General features: G+C 35.4%; 1 protein-coding gene across 7 annotated transcripts in view; it reads right to left on the bottom strand.

The window, feature by feature from the left end:
- Nucleotides 1-19046, bottom strand: part of VTI1A (vesicle transport through interaction with t-SNAREs 1A) — a 348726-nt gene that overhangs the window by 260513 nt on the left and 69167 nt on the right. For 4 of the 7 annotated variants that reach the window (XM_030334885.1, XM_030334888.1, XM_030334884.1 and 1 more), the window contains exons 4-5: nt 9722-9799; nt 3295-3315 (exon numbers count right to left, since the gene is read on the bottom strand). In XM_030334885.1, the coding sequence (XP_030190745.1) occupies nt 3295-3315; nt 9722-9799 (99 nt within the window). The remainder of the gene's footprint in view (nt 1-3294; nt 3316-9721; nt 9800-19046) is intronic. The other 3 variants (XM_030334886.1, XM_030334889.1, XM_032595176.1) reach the window with 1 other exon arrangement.

A 19046-nucleotide genomic window follows, 5' to 3' on the forward strand; every position in this document is an offset into this window, starting at 1 on the left:
GGGGGGAAGGGCCTGGGGGGGGGCGGGGGGAGGAAGAATCATTAAAACAATGCATTTAGAACAGAGAGATAGGACCTGATGTGAAGGTCAGGAAAGCTGCAACAACAGTCTATAATAATTAATAGAGTTGTCTAATATACAGTGGAGAAATTAAGAGAAAAGCTGCCCCTCCCTCTGCAAAAAAAAAAAAAAAAAACTAAATAAATAAAAGGGAGGAAGGAAAGAATGCTTATATCATGAAAATGCTAAATCACTAAAGGCTGTAATTGAGAAAAAGAAAAGCAGGGGAGCTCTCTGTGTTTGGCATATATGACTATCTTTAAAGAAAATTAAACACTTCACTCAGCTTGTCAAAAATAGCTTTCTTCCTCCTAATTTTCCCTGCATGCAGGTTTTGGGCATAGGGATTGTTCTTCCCTTCTCTGAATATTGTTTTCTACCTTAACAAAGGACTTAATTTCAAACTGGTAATTCTCTAAAACGATACCAGATTTGTGAAATCAAGAGTAAATGTGAATTTTAATTCAGAATAACAGAACAAAAGTTTTTGGCTCATTTTCATATTGGATGAAATCCCTAAATTAAAAGAGAACATTTAGCCGCTGCAAATTAAAAAACAAAAAAAACAAAAAACAAAAAACAAAACCCAAAGATCAGTACTGGAAATGGACAGTCTAATTATATGATAATAGATAATACAAGAAAGAAAGCATTTAAATGTAAGATGATTCTTGGAATTCCACGAAAAGGAGACAAAACAGATTATGAAGTGTATGGCTCTAATGAGGAGCAAATTTCTAAAAGAACTTAAAAAAAATGCATATTCCTAAATCATGGAAGTAACTCTTCTTCAGGACAGTTCAATTTTATCGGAGTAAATCTGCACACAAGAGGACTACCAGTTTACCAGCAGCTTTCCAGCAGGACCTCACTTTGTATTTTGGAACCTCTTCACTTAAGTCAAGCTAAAATCAAGTTCTTGTAACAGCTGTGCTATTTACATTGTTCCCTTAGTTGTGCATTGCCCCGGTCTCTGAAAATGAAAGGAAATACACTACAGTAGCAGCTGATGCTTTCAACTTGCCCCCACACTCCATCCCAAACTCATTCTCTCACCCTCTCCTCAGCCCTTTCAAAGCAGGTAAGTGAAGCTGTGCAGGAGCTTCAGACAGAGCTCAGCTCGCGTGAGGAGCTGCGCAGCGTGGAGAGCTGGAGATTCAGGATTCAGACGGAGGGCTCGGCACGGCCAACATCAGTTCTGCTCCCCGTGCACACCAGCCTGCCTTCAAGCACGCTCAGTCCCCAGAACTGAGCCGGAAAAGAGCATCACAAGGAAGGGATGGGGGCATACTCTGTTTCCAAACACAACAAAACATCCTATTTTGAAACAGATGAGTGCTTGTCTTCTCAGGAGAAGTATAAGGGGGAAATCTGGGGTACACTCGCTGATTACTATTAGAATCCTGACTGAGAAACAATCATCTCTTGAGCAAACCATGTATCAGTGCACCATCATCATCCTAATCTATTTTACAAATATCGATGCTACATCCATATCAAAGACTGGTAAAAGAATATTCCAGAGTATATTATTCTATTGGTTGAATGACCTCATTCTTCCAGGTACAATTCCATTCCAGGTTACAGTTTTGGAAACACGCAGTCCAGAACCGTTATTGACGAAACAGTTGCTATAGGCACAAACAAAAGAATTAAGCCATAAAATGATGATAGAATGTGTTTTAAAAGAAGTGCAGACATGATGTTTTCAGCTTTCAGAATTAAGATTTCTATGTCCACACAATTCAGCTTAACAAAAATAAATCTGTCAAAAATGCTGATTGTAATAAGGCACAATACTTTATTAATTATATTCACTAAATTCAGGGGCAAGAGCTTTGTGTAGTTTCTTCACCAGAGATTTTCAAGTCTATTGTTAGTTCCATTAAGATCTGAAAATTCGGATTCTTCACCTAAGCATGGGCATATGCAAATACACACAAGCAGGTATTCTGTCTTGCAAAAAAATAATGTTGAGTATCACTCACCTCAAGAAAAATCTCATATATCAAAACTGCAATTGATTATATTCATTTAGTATATACATCTGCTTCCATAAAACACACAAGAAGGTTGGAAGGTAAGGGTTTTATATATTTTCACCTTTTAATTTTTTTATCAGTATTGCTTTTACTAAGAGATGACAGCACTAATGCATCTTAAATCAGAAGAGTTGTTGAAAACCACTGTCCACAGCCTCTCATTTAGCATTCATATCACCTACAGAATGATGACATACCAATAAAAAAAAAATTCTAGGAAAATCCAAATCAATGCAGTCAATCTAAACTCAAAAATAATTCACAGTCCTCCTTAGAAGCAATCAGACAACTTTTAAATTGCAAAATGGGCCATTATCTTCTGCCCTAGTATAAAAGTAACAAAACTCAACGTCACTAAGTAAAAAAAATATAACTGCTTTTACCTGTGAAAAAAAAGTATATTTATTACATATTTATTAAGTTTGGCCTACTTAAAAACAAACAAACAAAAACAAGACCAGAATCATTCAGCATCCCTCAACGATACTGGGATAAAATTATAAACATTGCTGTTAATATTTGCTGGGCCACAAATAGGTCTGGAGCTGCATTATAATACAGACCGGCAACTCAGAAAAATGAGAACTCACGTGGGTGCTATTTGCTACAAAAAGGAAAGTGTTTAACAATGAGGAGAGCTTTGGCTATTCTTAAGAATCTGTGTACACAGACTAGTAGAGCATTTATAACATATGTGTGTTTCCCTAAAAGGAAAACAGATTCATGGTATCTTGTGTTGGACCTAAGAATCTTGGGTGAGGGAAAAGGGTATATTTAAAAAGAGTTTTCAGTAAATTGGAATGTCAGAAAAAAAACATTTTAATCATATTGACTTCTTTGAGAAATCAATACAAATAAAACAAATCTGAAGTCAGTTGACATTAAAACCACACTTAGGTAAACTTTTAAGATAGCCCTTTATTTTTTTCCTCCCTTTTTTGGACTTTAAAATATGAATTTTCTCCAGATACCAAGCAACAACAATGATCACTGTCCTAAGCATGATTAGAGTTTACTTGTTTTTTAACAGATAGTCAGCAAAGAACATTTCTAACAGTATAATCAATACTTTTGCTATGTGTGAATTTTCCTGGAAAAAATGAACCCAAAGATCTTACTTCAGATGTAGAAATTCAATTTTATAGGGAAAAGCAGAATTAAAAAAAAAAAAAGCAAGCTAGGAAGTACTCACCTCTTCACGTAATTTTATCAACTGCAACATGAATGCACACAAAAAAAAAAAAGATAAAAAGGAAAGAAATGGCAGGAAAGAAAGATCAGTTGTGTGACAGGATACAGAATTAACATTGACAATTTATCTGTTTACATGTTTAGCATTTAAAAATCACAGACAAACACATTAAAAGAACCTAAACAGAGACTACATGCAGAGTTTTTTGAACGAATAAAGATCACTTTCTCACACTGTCACATTAAACAAAGAGAATAGTGTGAAATTCTCTTTTAAAGTACATCTAAGACACCATCATGAAATAAAGGGGAACGACTTCATAGAAGTCTATATTATAAAGAAAGAAAACAAGTTTACTGTTCCTCTCTTCTAAGAATGTACCACTGAAGAGGTTTTGTATATACAAGTTTTCAGGATGTTTCTCTATTTTGAATCTTGACAACTGATTTCAGATTTTCTGTATAAATAAAAATGATTAATAGTTCATGCTTTTGTCCCAATAAATATGTAAAACAAATAATTATGTTAGTTAATATCATAGATGGGCCCACTCTAGTAATACGATTGTATTTGGAGGTGACATTATTTTAACTGAGAATAAAGCATGCCGGGAGAGATAATATTTAGGACATAGTATCAGAAAATATTTCACTATCCTTAGAAATACTGTGTATATCTGAGTTGATTTCTAGGGTTTGTTTTGCTTAAGAGGCTACTGCAATCACATGGTGATTTTCTATTTTTTTAGTTTTTGAAGTTTCTTCATTTTTCCATTTTCTTCATCTTGTAAACTGGGCCATCTTAAAGCCATGTTGTCTGTTACTGCAGTGTGTTCTCACTGAAGTCAAACCAGAAAAACCACTCTTTACGTGCTAGTAAATTCCCTGGCATAAGGTTTTAATTCTCCTTTGTAGGACATTTTTTATTTGCCTTCAATCTAACAGATAACACAAGTTACTTTAACTCTTTAGAAGCTAGAAAATGGACACAACCATGTATCTGACTCATTTGTGCGTGTGTGTGTGTGTGTGCTGGGGGTGTGGGTGTATTTCACAGTATTCTAAATCAAATATCATATAGTTGAGATGACTGCCATAGTTTCCGCGATGAAGAGAAACTGAAACCGATGTTATGAAAGGCTATAAACCACATTCTAGGTCTAAAATTTGCATCCTCGGCAATTCAAGTCTACAACGGATAATTTCTAAACATCCAAATATCTGTAACATCTGTTACAACACTTGACATATACAGGCCAATCAATTAAATTATTGCTTTGGGAGAAATGTGCCATGAATTGCTCACTCTAAGTCTCTCTAAAAGTATCATGTTTACTATGGCCCGGCTTTCTCGATGCTTAATGCTGTTTTTGTCTCCAATTCAAGAAAGGCAGTATGCATTTCCGCTCATTCTGTTGTTTCATTTGTTATGTGTGAAAAGTATTTCAAGTGCAAAAGAATGAGATTTCAAAATTGTTATGAATCTTTTATAAAGAGGGTGCAGAATATTACATAATGTCTCACAAGGCATTTAGTGAAAATGAAACTTTTAGCATTGTCCTTTCACACCATACTGGGAGTTGTAATTATTTTTAATTAATATACTCATTCTCTCAGCCATCGACCAGTGTCTATGAGTCAAGCATCTGGTTTCATGTGAAAAGCTACCACATTCTTCCCAAGAAAAAGTAAAATTCGAAACTAAAATACCTGGCCTAACATACATAGGAATCTTTTCTCTGCTATCTGAACATCATGAGAGAAAAAGGCAAACATTAATTCTCAGAAACAGACGATCTGGGAATTGATCGCACAAGCTATCTTTTCTTTCTGGGCGCACCCTTCTTCAGTTGACTATGATACTCAAAGGGCCAAAGTTTAAAACTACTCCTCAGCAATTGAGACCATTTGGGGCATGCCACCCTGCCATAATCAATGAGTGTTTAAAAATGCTACCCATTTGTTTTTTCAATAGGTTCCAAACAAAAAACGTTCTATCTTGTTTGTGCCGCATGGCTGCATTCAAGCTCTACACCGGATTTGTAGCTAAGCTAGGTAATGGGAGGGGTTTTAATCTTTATCTTTTTTTTTTTTTTAAGTTAGGCTGGGAATTTTCATTCAAGTAAACAAAAGATGGTCTATGTTTGAAAACTAACAATGCTTAGACTAGACTGAAAGTCGTGATTTCGTATTTTAGGGAGTTACTAGCTCCATCATAGGCGACTTGAAAATGTGCCGTGCCACCATGTTGGGTTATGATAATCAACGTCTTTTTTGAAACAAAGATTTTTTTTTCCCCCAATGCAGAATTTGATACAAGAGGTAATCTGTTCCTTTGTGGGCTGAAAAAATCTGGTTTACGCTGGTTTGAACCAGTGGAATCTCTTGTGGTTAAGCCTTCTGCTGTGGCTAAAATCAAAACTGCACTGCAGAGCATGTGAGGGTTCATGCGCGCGCGCCTGTGTGTGTGAGGTGTGTCACGTGACCCCCAGAACTACCGATTTTTTTTTTTTAAAGCTGATAACGCCACTGCCGTCTCTGTCCGCATACAGATAACGAATAAATGCTGAACTCTATTAAACGCCCTTTACACATTATCGTGGGTCGAACACACAATTTTCTGAACTTATGATGACAGTCTATTTATTTTGCTATAAACCCTCAGCACGTAACGAACAGATTTGTGCCTGGTAATGATCTGCTCTGCCAGGGCTATATGAAATGATACCGACCTTCTTTAGATCTTGGGGAATTAAATTGACCGACTTCACCCCCTGGTCTGTAGCTGAAGTTTGACACACTTTATGCACAGCAAGCCCAAATCGGAACTTAAGAGAACCTCGTATTAAAAAATTAAGCAATCATATGTGCTAAATATTACTTTACCACAAAAATTTCGGCACATTTAGGAATATCCTATTCCTTAGATATGGATTTGAACCTTCTACTTAGGATTTATGAAAATTTCATTTACTCACATTTATTCACCAATCAATATCATTGTGTATATGGAAATTGAGAGACTATTAGGGTTCAAAAATAGAGTCTGGAACATTTTGTGTGCCACATCATCATACTCCACTATAAAGAGGATTAGGGGATTTAATTCTGTAAGATTTTTTTTTCTTTTCCTTTCCTGAGAATGGTTTTCATGAAACTAAATCAAGGTAATAATTATTAAAGTTTCCACTCTAAATACAGCACTACTACATTTCAAAAACTCAACTCTCTCAAAGAATTAAAATGTTGCCATATGGAATGGAAAACACGGTATTTTAAAATAATAGAATGATAATGCCTAAGACAATAGTCCCTGGAAAGCTGATGACCCACCAAGACGCAAATGTGCAAAGTAGGTGATTTTGTTCCTTCTTTGTAAACTAGGGACGAGCCATATTTGATTGTATGAGATGGCTATGAATTAGAAACGAATTTACACAAAGCCACTAATTTGGAATTAAATAGAATTGTATACTGTAGGAGGGACACTAAAGATGCACTTGAAAAATTCTTAATTGCTGAAACCTTGAAATTTCCAATGATGTCAGAAATGTTTATATAAGAGTAAATTAATATACTTTATAGTTAATTGGCAGATTTGCGTATGAACTATCAGGTTTTAAATGCCTAAAAAAATGCATTACAAATGGCCAGAATGAGAAATAATAGCTATGACGTTTACATTTGTCTAAATCTCTACAAAGAAGCCACTATAGGGAAGATGTGCATGTTGCATTGAAAATAACTAGTCAGTAGTCAGTAGTTATTTTGCCTATTTGTAACCATTGCTATAATTCTTTATTATTTTCCTTTTCTGATCTATAATTTTTAAAAATTGAGATATATCCCAATTTCAATGAGACAAATACTGCTTTTTTGTCTCATTTTTTTTATCTCAAAGATTTCTCTCTATATTAAAAGTTTATCTTAACTACTATATGGCTAAGAAGTTCTGAAAAATCAACTGATCAACAATTAACTTGAAGATATACTTAGTTTTGGGCTGACAATGTTTTCTTATGTAAATGATAGGTAATCGTACCCAGAAAAGAAACTATCTTCATAGTCCTTGAGCTACAAAAATTAATATAAAGAGACAACTTAAAATCTTTTCTTCCTTTAAAGAAAGGGCTTCTGTTTTGATTCCGTAGTCTGAATGAATACTGATGCAGAATAAAGAGTTATTCTCAAGTGACCATTCCTGGCTGAGAGATGTGTTTTAGTTTGAGGGATTTTAATTCATACATTATGATAAAAAGCCCCCAAACAAAATTTAATGACTTCATTATGGTATGGAAATTCTGTTACAGTTGGCAACAAAATGTCCAAAAAGTTAAGTGTGGTCTCTTTGAACTTTCAAACCTAATTCGAATTTTGGACTGAAAAGTTCTCATAACTAATAATCTAACAGTAACATCGTCTCATGACTATAATTTATCATATTGTATTTATTGAAATGACAGCTCCTTATAACTAAACTTCAGGTTCTCCAAGCACATTCAGAATTTGTAAGTTTGATTTATACAAGTCCAGAGGAAATCTCTGCGAAATCACTTTAAAGTGACAGGAATATAATTTGAAAAATTCAGAAAATATGAACTCTACCTATTTTTGCAGACTATTTTTCTTTAGGCATAAAAAAATAACACTTGTATGTGTGTAAGGCAAATGTTTTAGGCACATAAAATGTCCATTAAGAGAAGTGAACATGCTTTAAAAAAAAGAGAGAGAGAGAGAGAGAGATTCCTGTCACAGTACTACAGCATCTATTACAATAAAGGAGTCTGAGTTAGACAGGAACACCCCCTTCCTTTCTATTTCCTCTATATTAAGCAGTAGTTTCATATGAGGGAAAGATCTATAGCTTTCTAAAAAATTGACATGGGAACTATGCATTCACTTTTTTTGCAAAAAAGAGAATGCTTTTTTTTCGCAGTAAAGATATGAAATGAAATTATGATTCATTCATTCGAGAGATATGAACAATCTAAAACTCACTTTAAATAGGAAGACAATATTTTTTCTCTCATCCTCATGTTATTTAATCTATTATGAGTAAAACCCTTTATCCCACCACCCTTTTATGTTTGTTGTGCTCCTTGTTTTTTTTTTTTTTTCTTTCCCCCTTAGCTGTTCTCACATTCCAATCAGGAAAGCTGAAATCCCAAGTCAAATCTTAACATGTTTACATTTCTAAATTCAAGCTGATAACATCCAAAAAGTGGCTAAGGTGAGATCTTTCCCAAAACAAACATAATCAGCTTGGTGACTCTTCTCCCCTTTTTGGGGGGTTGGATAGATGGAGGCCTTAATCCCATGAGTGTCATCCCGTTTACCATATTAACATTGAAGTAGATAGTAATATAGTTTCAGCATATATAGACCTATAATATAATCTACTTGAAACGGTAAGTACAATTATGCAAGTTTTCCAATGTGTACCAATATATTATGTTTTACTATCTTATTAAAGTTTTGGTTTACTCCATGAATGATTTATGTTCATTTTTATTTAGGCAGAGTAAAGACCTTTACAATACTAACCAAAGGAATATGAATAAACACGCTCAGGTCTTGCTTCTGAAGTTCCCATCATTTATTTTCTCCAAAAGTGTCAAAGAGAGGAAGTCACTAGTGTTGTTTGTGACATTTTAAAAGTCATCTCTACCCTGAGATGACTTTTTAAAAAAGTCATATACATTATTTGCATGAACTAATGAAGTCTGTAGTATTAATTCAAAGAAAGAAGTGGGACATTAATTAGACTCATCACACTGCTGTGTGATCCAATGAGAAATGACAGCCAAGTTGTAAGGCCCTTTTAAGAAGAAACTGTATCTTATTTTTTGCCTATGCAGATATTGAACTGTAGAAGAGACTTTTCCTATTCTTCTTCTTATTTGACAGAGGCCGGACCTCTGAGTATCTGAGCTCCACACTGGTGCTCACAGTCTGCATTTTGGTGAATGTATTTTAAGCAGCTCCACAATAGGAGACTGAGCTGCCCTGTTGAATTTTGAAAGCTTACTTTCATTTGTTTTGCTGCAAGTGTTGATTTAATTATACTGCATTATTATCAAAGCTGCATTATGTACTTTTTTATTCCTTTTACATGTGTTTGAGGTGAAGACCTTGGCTTTGTCTGCAAACAGTGTGTTTCAAGTTATTCCTTAAGTACTAAATAATAAAGAAAGGAGAAGAAAAGATTTTTTTAAAAGATAGCAGACAGTGATCACAAGGTAAAGGGTTAAATGTAAGATCTCCAAGAAACATTTTGAAGTTGATTAAGACTCCAGCTTTGCATTAAACAGTATCGCTTCCACATGAGTTGTTGCTAATACTGTTAAGGAGCAGCTTGAGAGCCCAGTGTGCCAGTGACCTCCTTCACCCTCCAGCCACCCACCGGGCCTTCCTGATTAGCATTCTACCTGGTTCTCTGAGGAATTCCCATCATCCCCTAGGAGCTCATTCCGTACTTCGTCACTGTAGGCGATCCGTGACCTTTTCTATAAAACAAAACAAAAAGGGAGAGAGCGAGATGAACGTTAGAAAGTAAAGGCTTCGAAGCATTATTGGTATCAAGGCTGATCATCTCAAACCTCGAGAGCCCCCTAATGGAAACCTATTTGCTAAAATCTGCAAAGCAAAGTTGTGTAGAGTTCTTGAACTTGAGAAGTTTAATGTAAATTAGAAGTTTTTCAGATGCCAATAATGAAAGAAAACTCTGCATTGTGTAAGTACTCCATTAATATTCACAAACGGATCAGAACTGGTATGTTATTCCGTATGTAGCCATACAAATAAGACCACCAAACTGAAGGAAATACAGCTTTATAGCTGTATATCTGCAAAACTCACCAGATTGTAATTAAAACAAGTGTATATGGAGGTCTTTAAAATTGTGGCAGGAAATGAACTATATAATACAGGTCTTTTAAAATCTCTGATTCTGGGATAATATTATGACTCCAACTGAACACTGGAATGCTTAGACAATAGTTCATCTATATTTCCTTCATTATTGTGATGTTAGTAGCCAGAAAGAGATGGAATTTTAAAGTCTATCCCGTTTCCAAACAATAACTTAAAGGTTTCCAAGCTCTCCTCAAATAATAGCTGAAGGAAAAGTAATGGGAGTGTGTGTGTGTGTGTGTGTGTGTGTGTGTGTGTGTATGCGTGCGCGTGTGTGTTAAAACAAATTAAATTTCCCAATCCCAGTACATAAAGGCAAGTAGGCTATGAGTCAACTTTTCTCAATCCCAGTAAATAAAGTGGGCTATGAGTCAACATTTCACTCAGTGAAATTTTGTTTTACGGGAATTGACCTTTACCTGTAAAGTCAGAGGGACATGTCTATAAGCAATTCATGGATTATCTAAACGTACACACATTTGGAAAAGCTAAAAAGGCTCTGAAAATTAGTTGCGAAGCTAGGGCGCCATCCTCAGATCCTACTTCAGCATCACCGTTTCAGACTCAAATGCAGATTTACAGGTTACTTGGCTGCCTTTTTTTTTGCTTCTGGACTAAGCAAAAAGAGTGAATTTAAAAATGGCAGCTGGGAAATAGTAGCCTATTCTCACTTGCAGTCTACAGTTTAGGCCTTAAGATTTCATACTTTTTCAACTGTGATCTGAAAAATTAATGTAGTTTAAAAAGAACTATTCAGAATCCTCGAGCAGAAGTCAACAAGATTTTTAATTAGATTTTTATACTAGTAAACAGCACTGCTTTGCTACATAGAGATCACACCGCCTTAAATGTGAAATCACACTAGGATTTAAAAGGACTTTTAGCAAGAAAAGCCAATAGATTTTGAATCATTTTCGAGTCGCAGCTTTTCTCAATTAGGGTTCCTTATCTGAACCACAAAACAGAAAATTATTTTAGTGACTATTTTCTCAATCTTCCAAGGATGGTACATAAGAGAGAGTTCATTACAGAGAATAGAAGCCTAAGGGCATTAGGGCTTAACTCTCTGGCAGAAGCTAGTTGAAAAGGGCTGACTGGAGTGTAAATAAAAGTAAACAAATCTAGATATCCCTTTATTTTTTTAGGAAAAAAAATCAGTCTTATAGAATTCTAAAGATTGCTTTGGTTAAACTGAAACTAGAACCTACACTCATTCTAGCACACAAAATTTCCTTCCCATCATATTATCCTCTGAATACACCCAGGAAAAAGATGCAAAAATTGCAAAATGTTTCAGCAGAAAGGAGATGATGGCCTCCCTTCTCTGCCCTGAGTCTCTACCCCAAGTCCCCCTTCTTTGCTGCAAGGGTGTCTCTGTACCTGAGCAGATGTAGCAAGTCGGTAAATAGATAAATAAAACCAACAACGTTGCCGAGGACAAAGTACCAAAGTTAAGTCATTAGCCTGAGGTCAGTAATGACATCTATATCAGATGTCTTAACAATTCAGGAGCGAGCCAACTCATTCATTTTGTGAACACGCCAGACTTCTCACCACCACAAACAGCATATATTAAGCCCGCTTCTCTTATTGTATTTACTGAACCGACTGTTAATTATTTCGATTGACTTCATACAGAATTATCTCGAAAAATGCTGAACTGCAAGGTCAGTCCACCTCATGGCCTTCCTACAATATTTAGATGAAGCCAAACCTTTCTTTTGCCCATTTGGAGATCCCCACTACAGTAGTTCCAAACTAGCTAAGCAAAAGTATTTTACAGCATTAAAGGAAATGAGAACCTTTAAACAGGCCGTGGTATCAGAGCTGCCTTTTTAATTATTCATTTTATCACTATGGGGGACTAAAACATTCCACAGTATGCGAGAATATCATACGGAGATTGTTTTTGTGTTTTCCCCTTTCACCAAAATACCAACAAATTGCCATAGATTGTTCAATCACATTATATTCTCATTTTGATTTGCTGAACTTCAAAAGAAGAAGAAAATTACAAACATGTATCCCTAAATATCTAATCTTGTTTTGGTGAGAATTCATTGCTTTTGAAAACGAGCAATTAAGAGTGTACACACTCAGCAACAGAGGAGAAATAAGGATTTATCCGCAGTTGAAGGGTGGTCTCTATAAATGTCAGTCTTTACTATTGGGACGGTAAACATTGGTCATTTGGACGGCTTTCTGGATGTAATTAAGCAGATGATATGCTGAGTTTACGAAACGTTCTCTGATCGAACTAACTTCTCTTAAAGAATAAAAAAACTCATTCCCAGTATCAGAAATAGTTCCTCATGAAAATGACACAGTCGGTGCAGAAAATCGAACTCTTTACCCTCAAGTATCATTTTACAAATATATATATTTTTAAGATAAAGACTGTTTTATTGAGAGTTGCATTTAAATGCCTGACATTGGTATTTTCTCCTAATATTTTTGTGGTTTGAAATTTTAAGTAAGCTGGTTGTAATCAGCCATAATTTAGCCTGCAGGATCATCACTAAACTGATTGAATACCAAAAAAGGCAAATTCCTTTGAATGACAAACTGCTTATTGTACTGATAGTTTCCTTCCAAAGCATCAATAAATAATTTTACCTTTTGTGGAATTTTTAATAACCTCACTCTACATTACTAAGTACTATGAATATTTTAATTCAGATGATTTAAAGTTAATGAAACTGAAACACCTACTGTATCTTGATTAACTAAAATATTTTTACTTTATTATCAGTTGTATAAAATCTGTACTTTAGCCAAATGCAAGCATGAGAATTTGAGCTGGAAATGTCACACACTCAGCTACAGTTTGAAGGAACCCAATTCATAATGCATTTTATAAATAGTTAATGACTTCTATACATAAGCTAACCAGGCAAATCAAGAAATTGTCAACATTTTTAGTCTTAGTTGTCAGTTACCACTGTCTACTGGTGCTTTATATGTGGCTTCTGGAGAAGACAGAAGCTCTATGCAGTTTGTAATCTATTGCAATTTCAGGTCTGTACCATAAGGGTGGGAAGCTTCAACTGACAATTTTTGCCACACACACAGACACACACACACACACACACACACACACACACAGAATTAAATATAAGAGCATTCCTCACTTTTAGTTGTGTGTTTTTGTAAAGCTTATTCTTTGTAACTTATATTACACTTAGGTGGACGAGACGCAGTTGGGCAGAAAAATCTACAGAATTAGAGGAAAAAATACGGCAAATTAACAATTGATTATTATCCCTAAAAAGTCAGACACAGAAAGTTTGAATGCCTTTTTTAAACTGATGACAAAAATGAGTCTTTGGTTATGAAGGTGAGAATTTCAAATTCCAAGCAGTTTTCACTTGGTATATGCATACTGATTGGCTGATTTTCTTAAAGCCAAGTTCAAACAGATACACTTGCCCAGTTCTGTCTGGAAATTTGGCTTGAAACAATCTGTCTACTTGACCCAAGCCTTAATGTTTCCCAACTGAACTGAATATGTTTCTGGACAGGCACTGCTAAACTAGAAACAAAATGAATTAACTGAGCTGAAACTAATTAAGAACTGGGATCTGTGGTGCAGCCCCCTATATGATTCTACGTGTGAAACAGGGTATATACATAGTCAGAGTGAAGATTCTACAACCCACCACTAGCATAAGCATAACAATGCAGTTGGTTTATTACTAAAGTGTATATGAGAATTTAATTTCCACCGCGTGCACATGGCAAAGCAATTGCTTAAATTGCCTCACCTGGGAATTTAATACAATGTTATCATCAGACCAGCCACATTGTAAATAGATTTATAATGCTTTCCATGTGCTGCACTCTGTTGCATATGAATTAAGTAATGATCTGGTATTACAATAAAATCAGCTAGTTCCCACACCTGGCAGACAGGATATTTCACTAAATTAATACCCATACAGCTACATCACAAGGCACGGGAGAGGAAACCATCTCTAAGGCATTTGACTTGAGTTTTACATGGAAGGCAAGCACTCCATGGCCATGTAGAATGTCACTGCGTTGAATGGGCTGCTCAAGACAATCTGTTTCTAACATCTGTATCACAGAATTAAGACTTTCTCATTGCCATTCATTTTTGGCCTAATTTTCTTCATTCAGTACTTTAATTACTAATCAGCAATCCGCAACATTCACAAACACTAAGAAAGCCCTTTATTCTAATCTATGTGCTGCAGACAGCCAAATAATTGATACAAAGTGCAGTATGGTTTGGGTAAGTAATGAAAGAACAGCTTGTCCTACTTGCTAATCAAATTGGTCTACAGAAGAAATGGTTAATAGATTTCTCCATAGGTCTAAAACAAATTACCCAGTCGGGCCAGACTTTTCCATTGCTTCTACCGTGTCTTCCAATCCAATCTCCATATATTTAATAATGCCCAAAGTTACCAGGTGATTAAAAACTGTTATGCTTTCATAGCCAAAGAATTTAACTAGTATAAAGAATTTAACTGCTCCTGTTACAATTAACACTTTGGGATATCTTACCGAATACCATGAAATTATATTTATTAGCTAGTCATATAATTGCTGGCATTCATTTCTTGCTGAATTCTAGCTGGTTTGAATTAAATAATAGCATACTTCTGTAATGCCCAGATGGCATTTTCGAAAATGCATCTATCTTTGGCACAAAGCGTTCCATTTTTAACCTCACTTCTATTTCTTCATGACCAATTTCAGCTTTTCATACACACTCCACCCCTGACCCAGGACTTAAAAAAGCTCATCAATCCAGGACAGAAAACTTAACATTTTGGAGGAAAAAAAATGAGAAGAAAGTTATGAAATTTCATTCATCATAGTGTTCGCTGTGCTGCATTAATTTCTAGCAAAGATGATTTAAGATACTACATGATTTAGGTAAAGGCAAAGTATACTGTTAGGTAAATGTTAGATCCTTGGGAAGTAGTTAGGATGAAAAAGCGCAAGGCACTGAACACAAAGAACAGAGATAACATTTTAGTATGTGATCTTGGTCAAATTAAGTTTTCTGAATATCACTTTCTTCAATATCTAAAACAGTGACCATATTTATTTCTCAGGGCTGTTGTGTGAATTTAAATATTATATACAAATGGAAGCCTCTCATAATACCTGATATGTGCTAACCTTGTGAAAGATGTTCAACTAAACATTAGTTGGTAATATTGGAAAGGATGCAATAAAACCAGTACACATACAGGGCTGAGAGTATAAATTAGCGCATCTTCCCCAGAAAATGATGTGCCAATATACACCAAAAGTAACCTTAAAAAGTTCATATTATTTAACTATTAAAGTAATTAGTTAAGTAATTCTAGTATGTTTGTTTGTTTCATTTTTTTTTTTTTTTTGCCCAATTCTCTATTTTATGATGCTACAATTTGTGGATGATTTTCAGTGGGAAAAACTTCACTGCATTTCTTTAATGTTAGCAGAGAAAGTAGGTTCCAATCTGTTTTTTCTAAGTAATCATTCCACCAAACACGGCTTGCTCTTGCTCAAGGGACTGTGTTGAGTCAAAGGTCAAGCTCATTCACTGGAAAGTGCACAGGCCACATGTCACCAATACTGTAGCATTAATAAAGGGAAAGCACACTTTCTATCTATCATAAACTCATGGCCAATGGACCATATGCAAGCCAGCAGAGGGAAGATGCTAACATGCCCTGCTGCTGGGCTACCAACAGTTGAAAAAGCAGGTTAACATGAGAACGCTGAAATAATCCATGTAATACCAGGAAAAGACATTTAAATGTTTTTGAAAAACAAAAAACAAAAAATAACTAGTGTCTTTCTACTATAATCACTTTCATTTATTATTTTTGCTTATACTTTCAAAAACAGTTTACATGTTTCAAATGGATATTTATGTTTTGGCTGTAAATAATGAGTTACACTCTACCCCACTTTTATTTTTTTTAATTTAGCTATTATGAATATGTGAATATTTGTATGCATATAATGAGGTTATATATGTATGTATACACATCTAGACTCACACAAACTCATATGCAATCCATATGGAATAATAAGTCTACTTGTGTCTCACAATGCTAGAATAGACTTTTCTTTATACTAGGAATTCTGACCACATTGCTGTTACATCATTTAATGATTTGCAAAACGGAGAGCCCAGAAATCATGTAACTGTACCTCTTCATTTCCTCCTCCAGCAATTCTAAACTTAAGCTTAAAATTTAAGTTTAGCATTGGTGTTTCAAAATGCAATGTGAGTTAGTATCATGGCCCCACTTGCTTGCACATGCTTGCAGTTTATGACTTTCACATTGCTATTGAACATGGTGTGGCTGTGTCTTAAATCATGTTAGCTTGTCAATCAATAATTAAGTTACTTCATTCAGAAAATCAGCTCATGATAGAATGCCCAGGTGTTGTTGTCAACATCTGGAATAGTGTAAATTTTCAGTGGAGGAAATCTAATTCTTTAAAATCTTTCTGAATATAAACTAAAACAACTCCATAGACTATAATTGAAATAATCAAAATGTCAAAATATTTTCTTGTTTGATAATGACATACAAATACTCTATGCACTACTAGAAAAATGATACTCTGAAAAATGGATGCTATATAACAGACGCTTCATTTGTATTTCTAAAAGAACTACTGGGATAAAGTATGCAAAAGATATAATTAAGTTGTATGTAGGTTTCCCTACATAATCTGCCTAGCATTAGGAAGGAAAGGCAATCGTTCATTGAAAATCTGTCCAAAGCCATAATTTCAAGTGATCTAGACATCCAAGAGCAAATGATCTTGATGATTCTGTAACTGACACTGAGATGTCTCAAAAGTAACAGAATCCTATAGTTGACAGTGATATGAGGCCTCATCTAGACCAGCCTTCCATATTTAGAGATGAGTAGTTCTAAGCCAGATGAGTGATCTCCCCAAGGCCACACACTTGGGAAAGACTAGGTAGAGGAAGGACAGAACGTGTTTCCCAATGTCAGCGCTCTTTTTAATTTACCATACCACCTTTCATTTTACCAAAACATTACAGCAGGCAGGGGCCATCCTGTTGCTCCCCGCCCCCCCAAGGCAGGTCTGGCTGCACCATTCACCTGGTTCTACGAATTTATCATCAACTACAAAGTTGGTTAGTTCGTAGATTTTGTTTCTTGTCACTCTCCTTCAAAGTAAACAAAAATAAGCCTTTACTTATACACTGTTGTCGACATCTGGAATATTGACAATAATAAATTTGAAATTTCAAAGGTGACAAATACTTAAGGCAGAATATTTTATTTCATAGAATAAAATGTCTGATTGAGGGCGCCTGGGTGGGTCAGTCAGTTAAGCGTCTGACTTCGGCTCAGGTCATGATCTCCCGGTTTGTGAGTTCGAGCCCCGCATCGGGCTCTGTGCTGATGGCTCGGGGCCTGGAGCCTGCTTCGGATTCTGTGTCTCCCCCTCTCTCTCTCTGTACCTCCCCCGCTTGTGCTCTGTCTCTCTCTGTCTCTCAAAAATGAATAAATGTAAAAAAAAAATTTTTTTTAAACCACAAAAACATCTGATTTGAGGGTGAGTCACAACCACACATATGGTAAGTCACATATGTAACTTAGATATGTTTTAAGATTAATCTTCAGAGGCTCCACCATAAAGCAACAATAATCTGCCCACATGGCAGGAGAGGTCTTGAACTGGTTATTAAGATGTGTTAAGAAGTGCTTCCTTATCCATGGGATCTAGTGACTCCCTATATAGTTGCTCTACAATTTTAGATTGGAACCAGCTATCTCACAGGCAAACAATTTTTACAGTATTTTTTCCCCTAGTGCTTCCTGTTGAATCCATGTTGGGACAGATTCTTTATTACAGTGAAGTTACAGTTCTCATAATTCAGAGATGCCTTTTAATGCCTTATGAATATAGCCAATAAAACTGTGATGTTTAGGCAATAAAACAAAGTTCTTCTAGCCCAAATTCTCTATGGAAACATTGTAAAGATTACTTCCCTATAAGGGTGACCCCCAGACTATAAAGTATAATAAATATTCATACCTGATTCATAAACAACACATTCCTCCTAGAAGACTCTCCATCTTCAGTTGAATAGAATAAAATCCTGCCTACTTAGGGACTTTACTCCATCAGTTAACTGTTGTTTCTCTTATATTTTCAGCATGTCACTTTCTACTGGTTCTTTCCTTTCAGAACATAAACATTTTTTAAGTGTACCCAGCTTTCTATACTTCAAAATGTTATTTCCAACAGTACTCTACTCCCCAGCTCATGCCCAGCCTCTTTTTATCCTTCCCTTCCTGGCCAAGCCTCTTGAGAGAGTATTCCATGAGCATTAACTCAATTAACTTATTCATGACCCAGCCACTTCTCAACTTCCAACAAATTTGATGCTTTCCTACCATGCCACAGGATTCCCTAGGATCACCAATATCTTCCGAGGTGACAAAATCATTGTCCATGTTTTTGAAGTAAACTTTAAAAACAGTTGTAGATTTATTAAAAAGTTGCAAAGATAGTAGAGCTCCCATGTAACCCACACTTAGTTTCTTCTATTTTTCACATCTTATATGAGTGTGGTACATTTGTTACAATTAATGAATCAATAGTTCATTATTACACATTATTATTAACTATACTTTTTTCAGGTTTCCTTACTATCCAAGGTTCTTTTTTCTGTTCCAGATACCATCCAGGATTCCATGTTACATTTCCTAGTCATGTGTTCTTAGGCTCCTCTTGGCTGTGACAATTTCTCAGACTTTTCCTTGTTTTTGATGATTTTGCAAGTTTTGAAGAGGATTGGTATTTTGTAGAATGTCCTTC

The sequence above is a fragment of the Lynx canadensis genome, chromosome D2 (assembly GCF_007474595.2).
Source record: "Lynx canadensis isolate LIC74 chromosome D2, mLynCan4.pri.v2, whole genome shotgun sequence".
NCBI classification, from domain to species: domain Eukaryota; kingdom Metazoa; phylum Chordata; class Mammalia; order Carnivora; family Felidae; genus Lynx; species Lynx canadensis.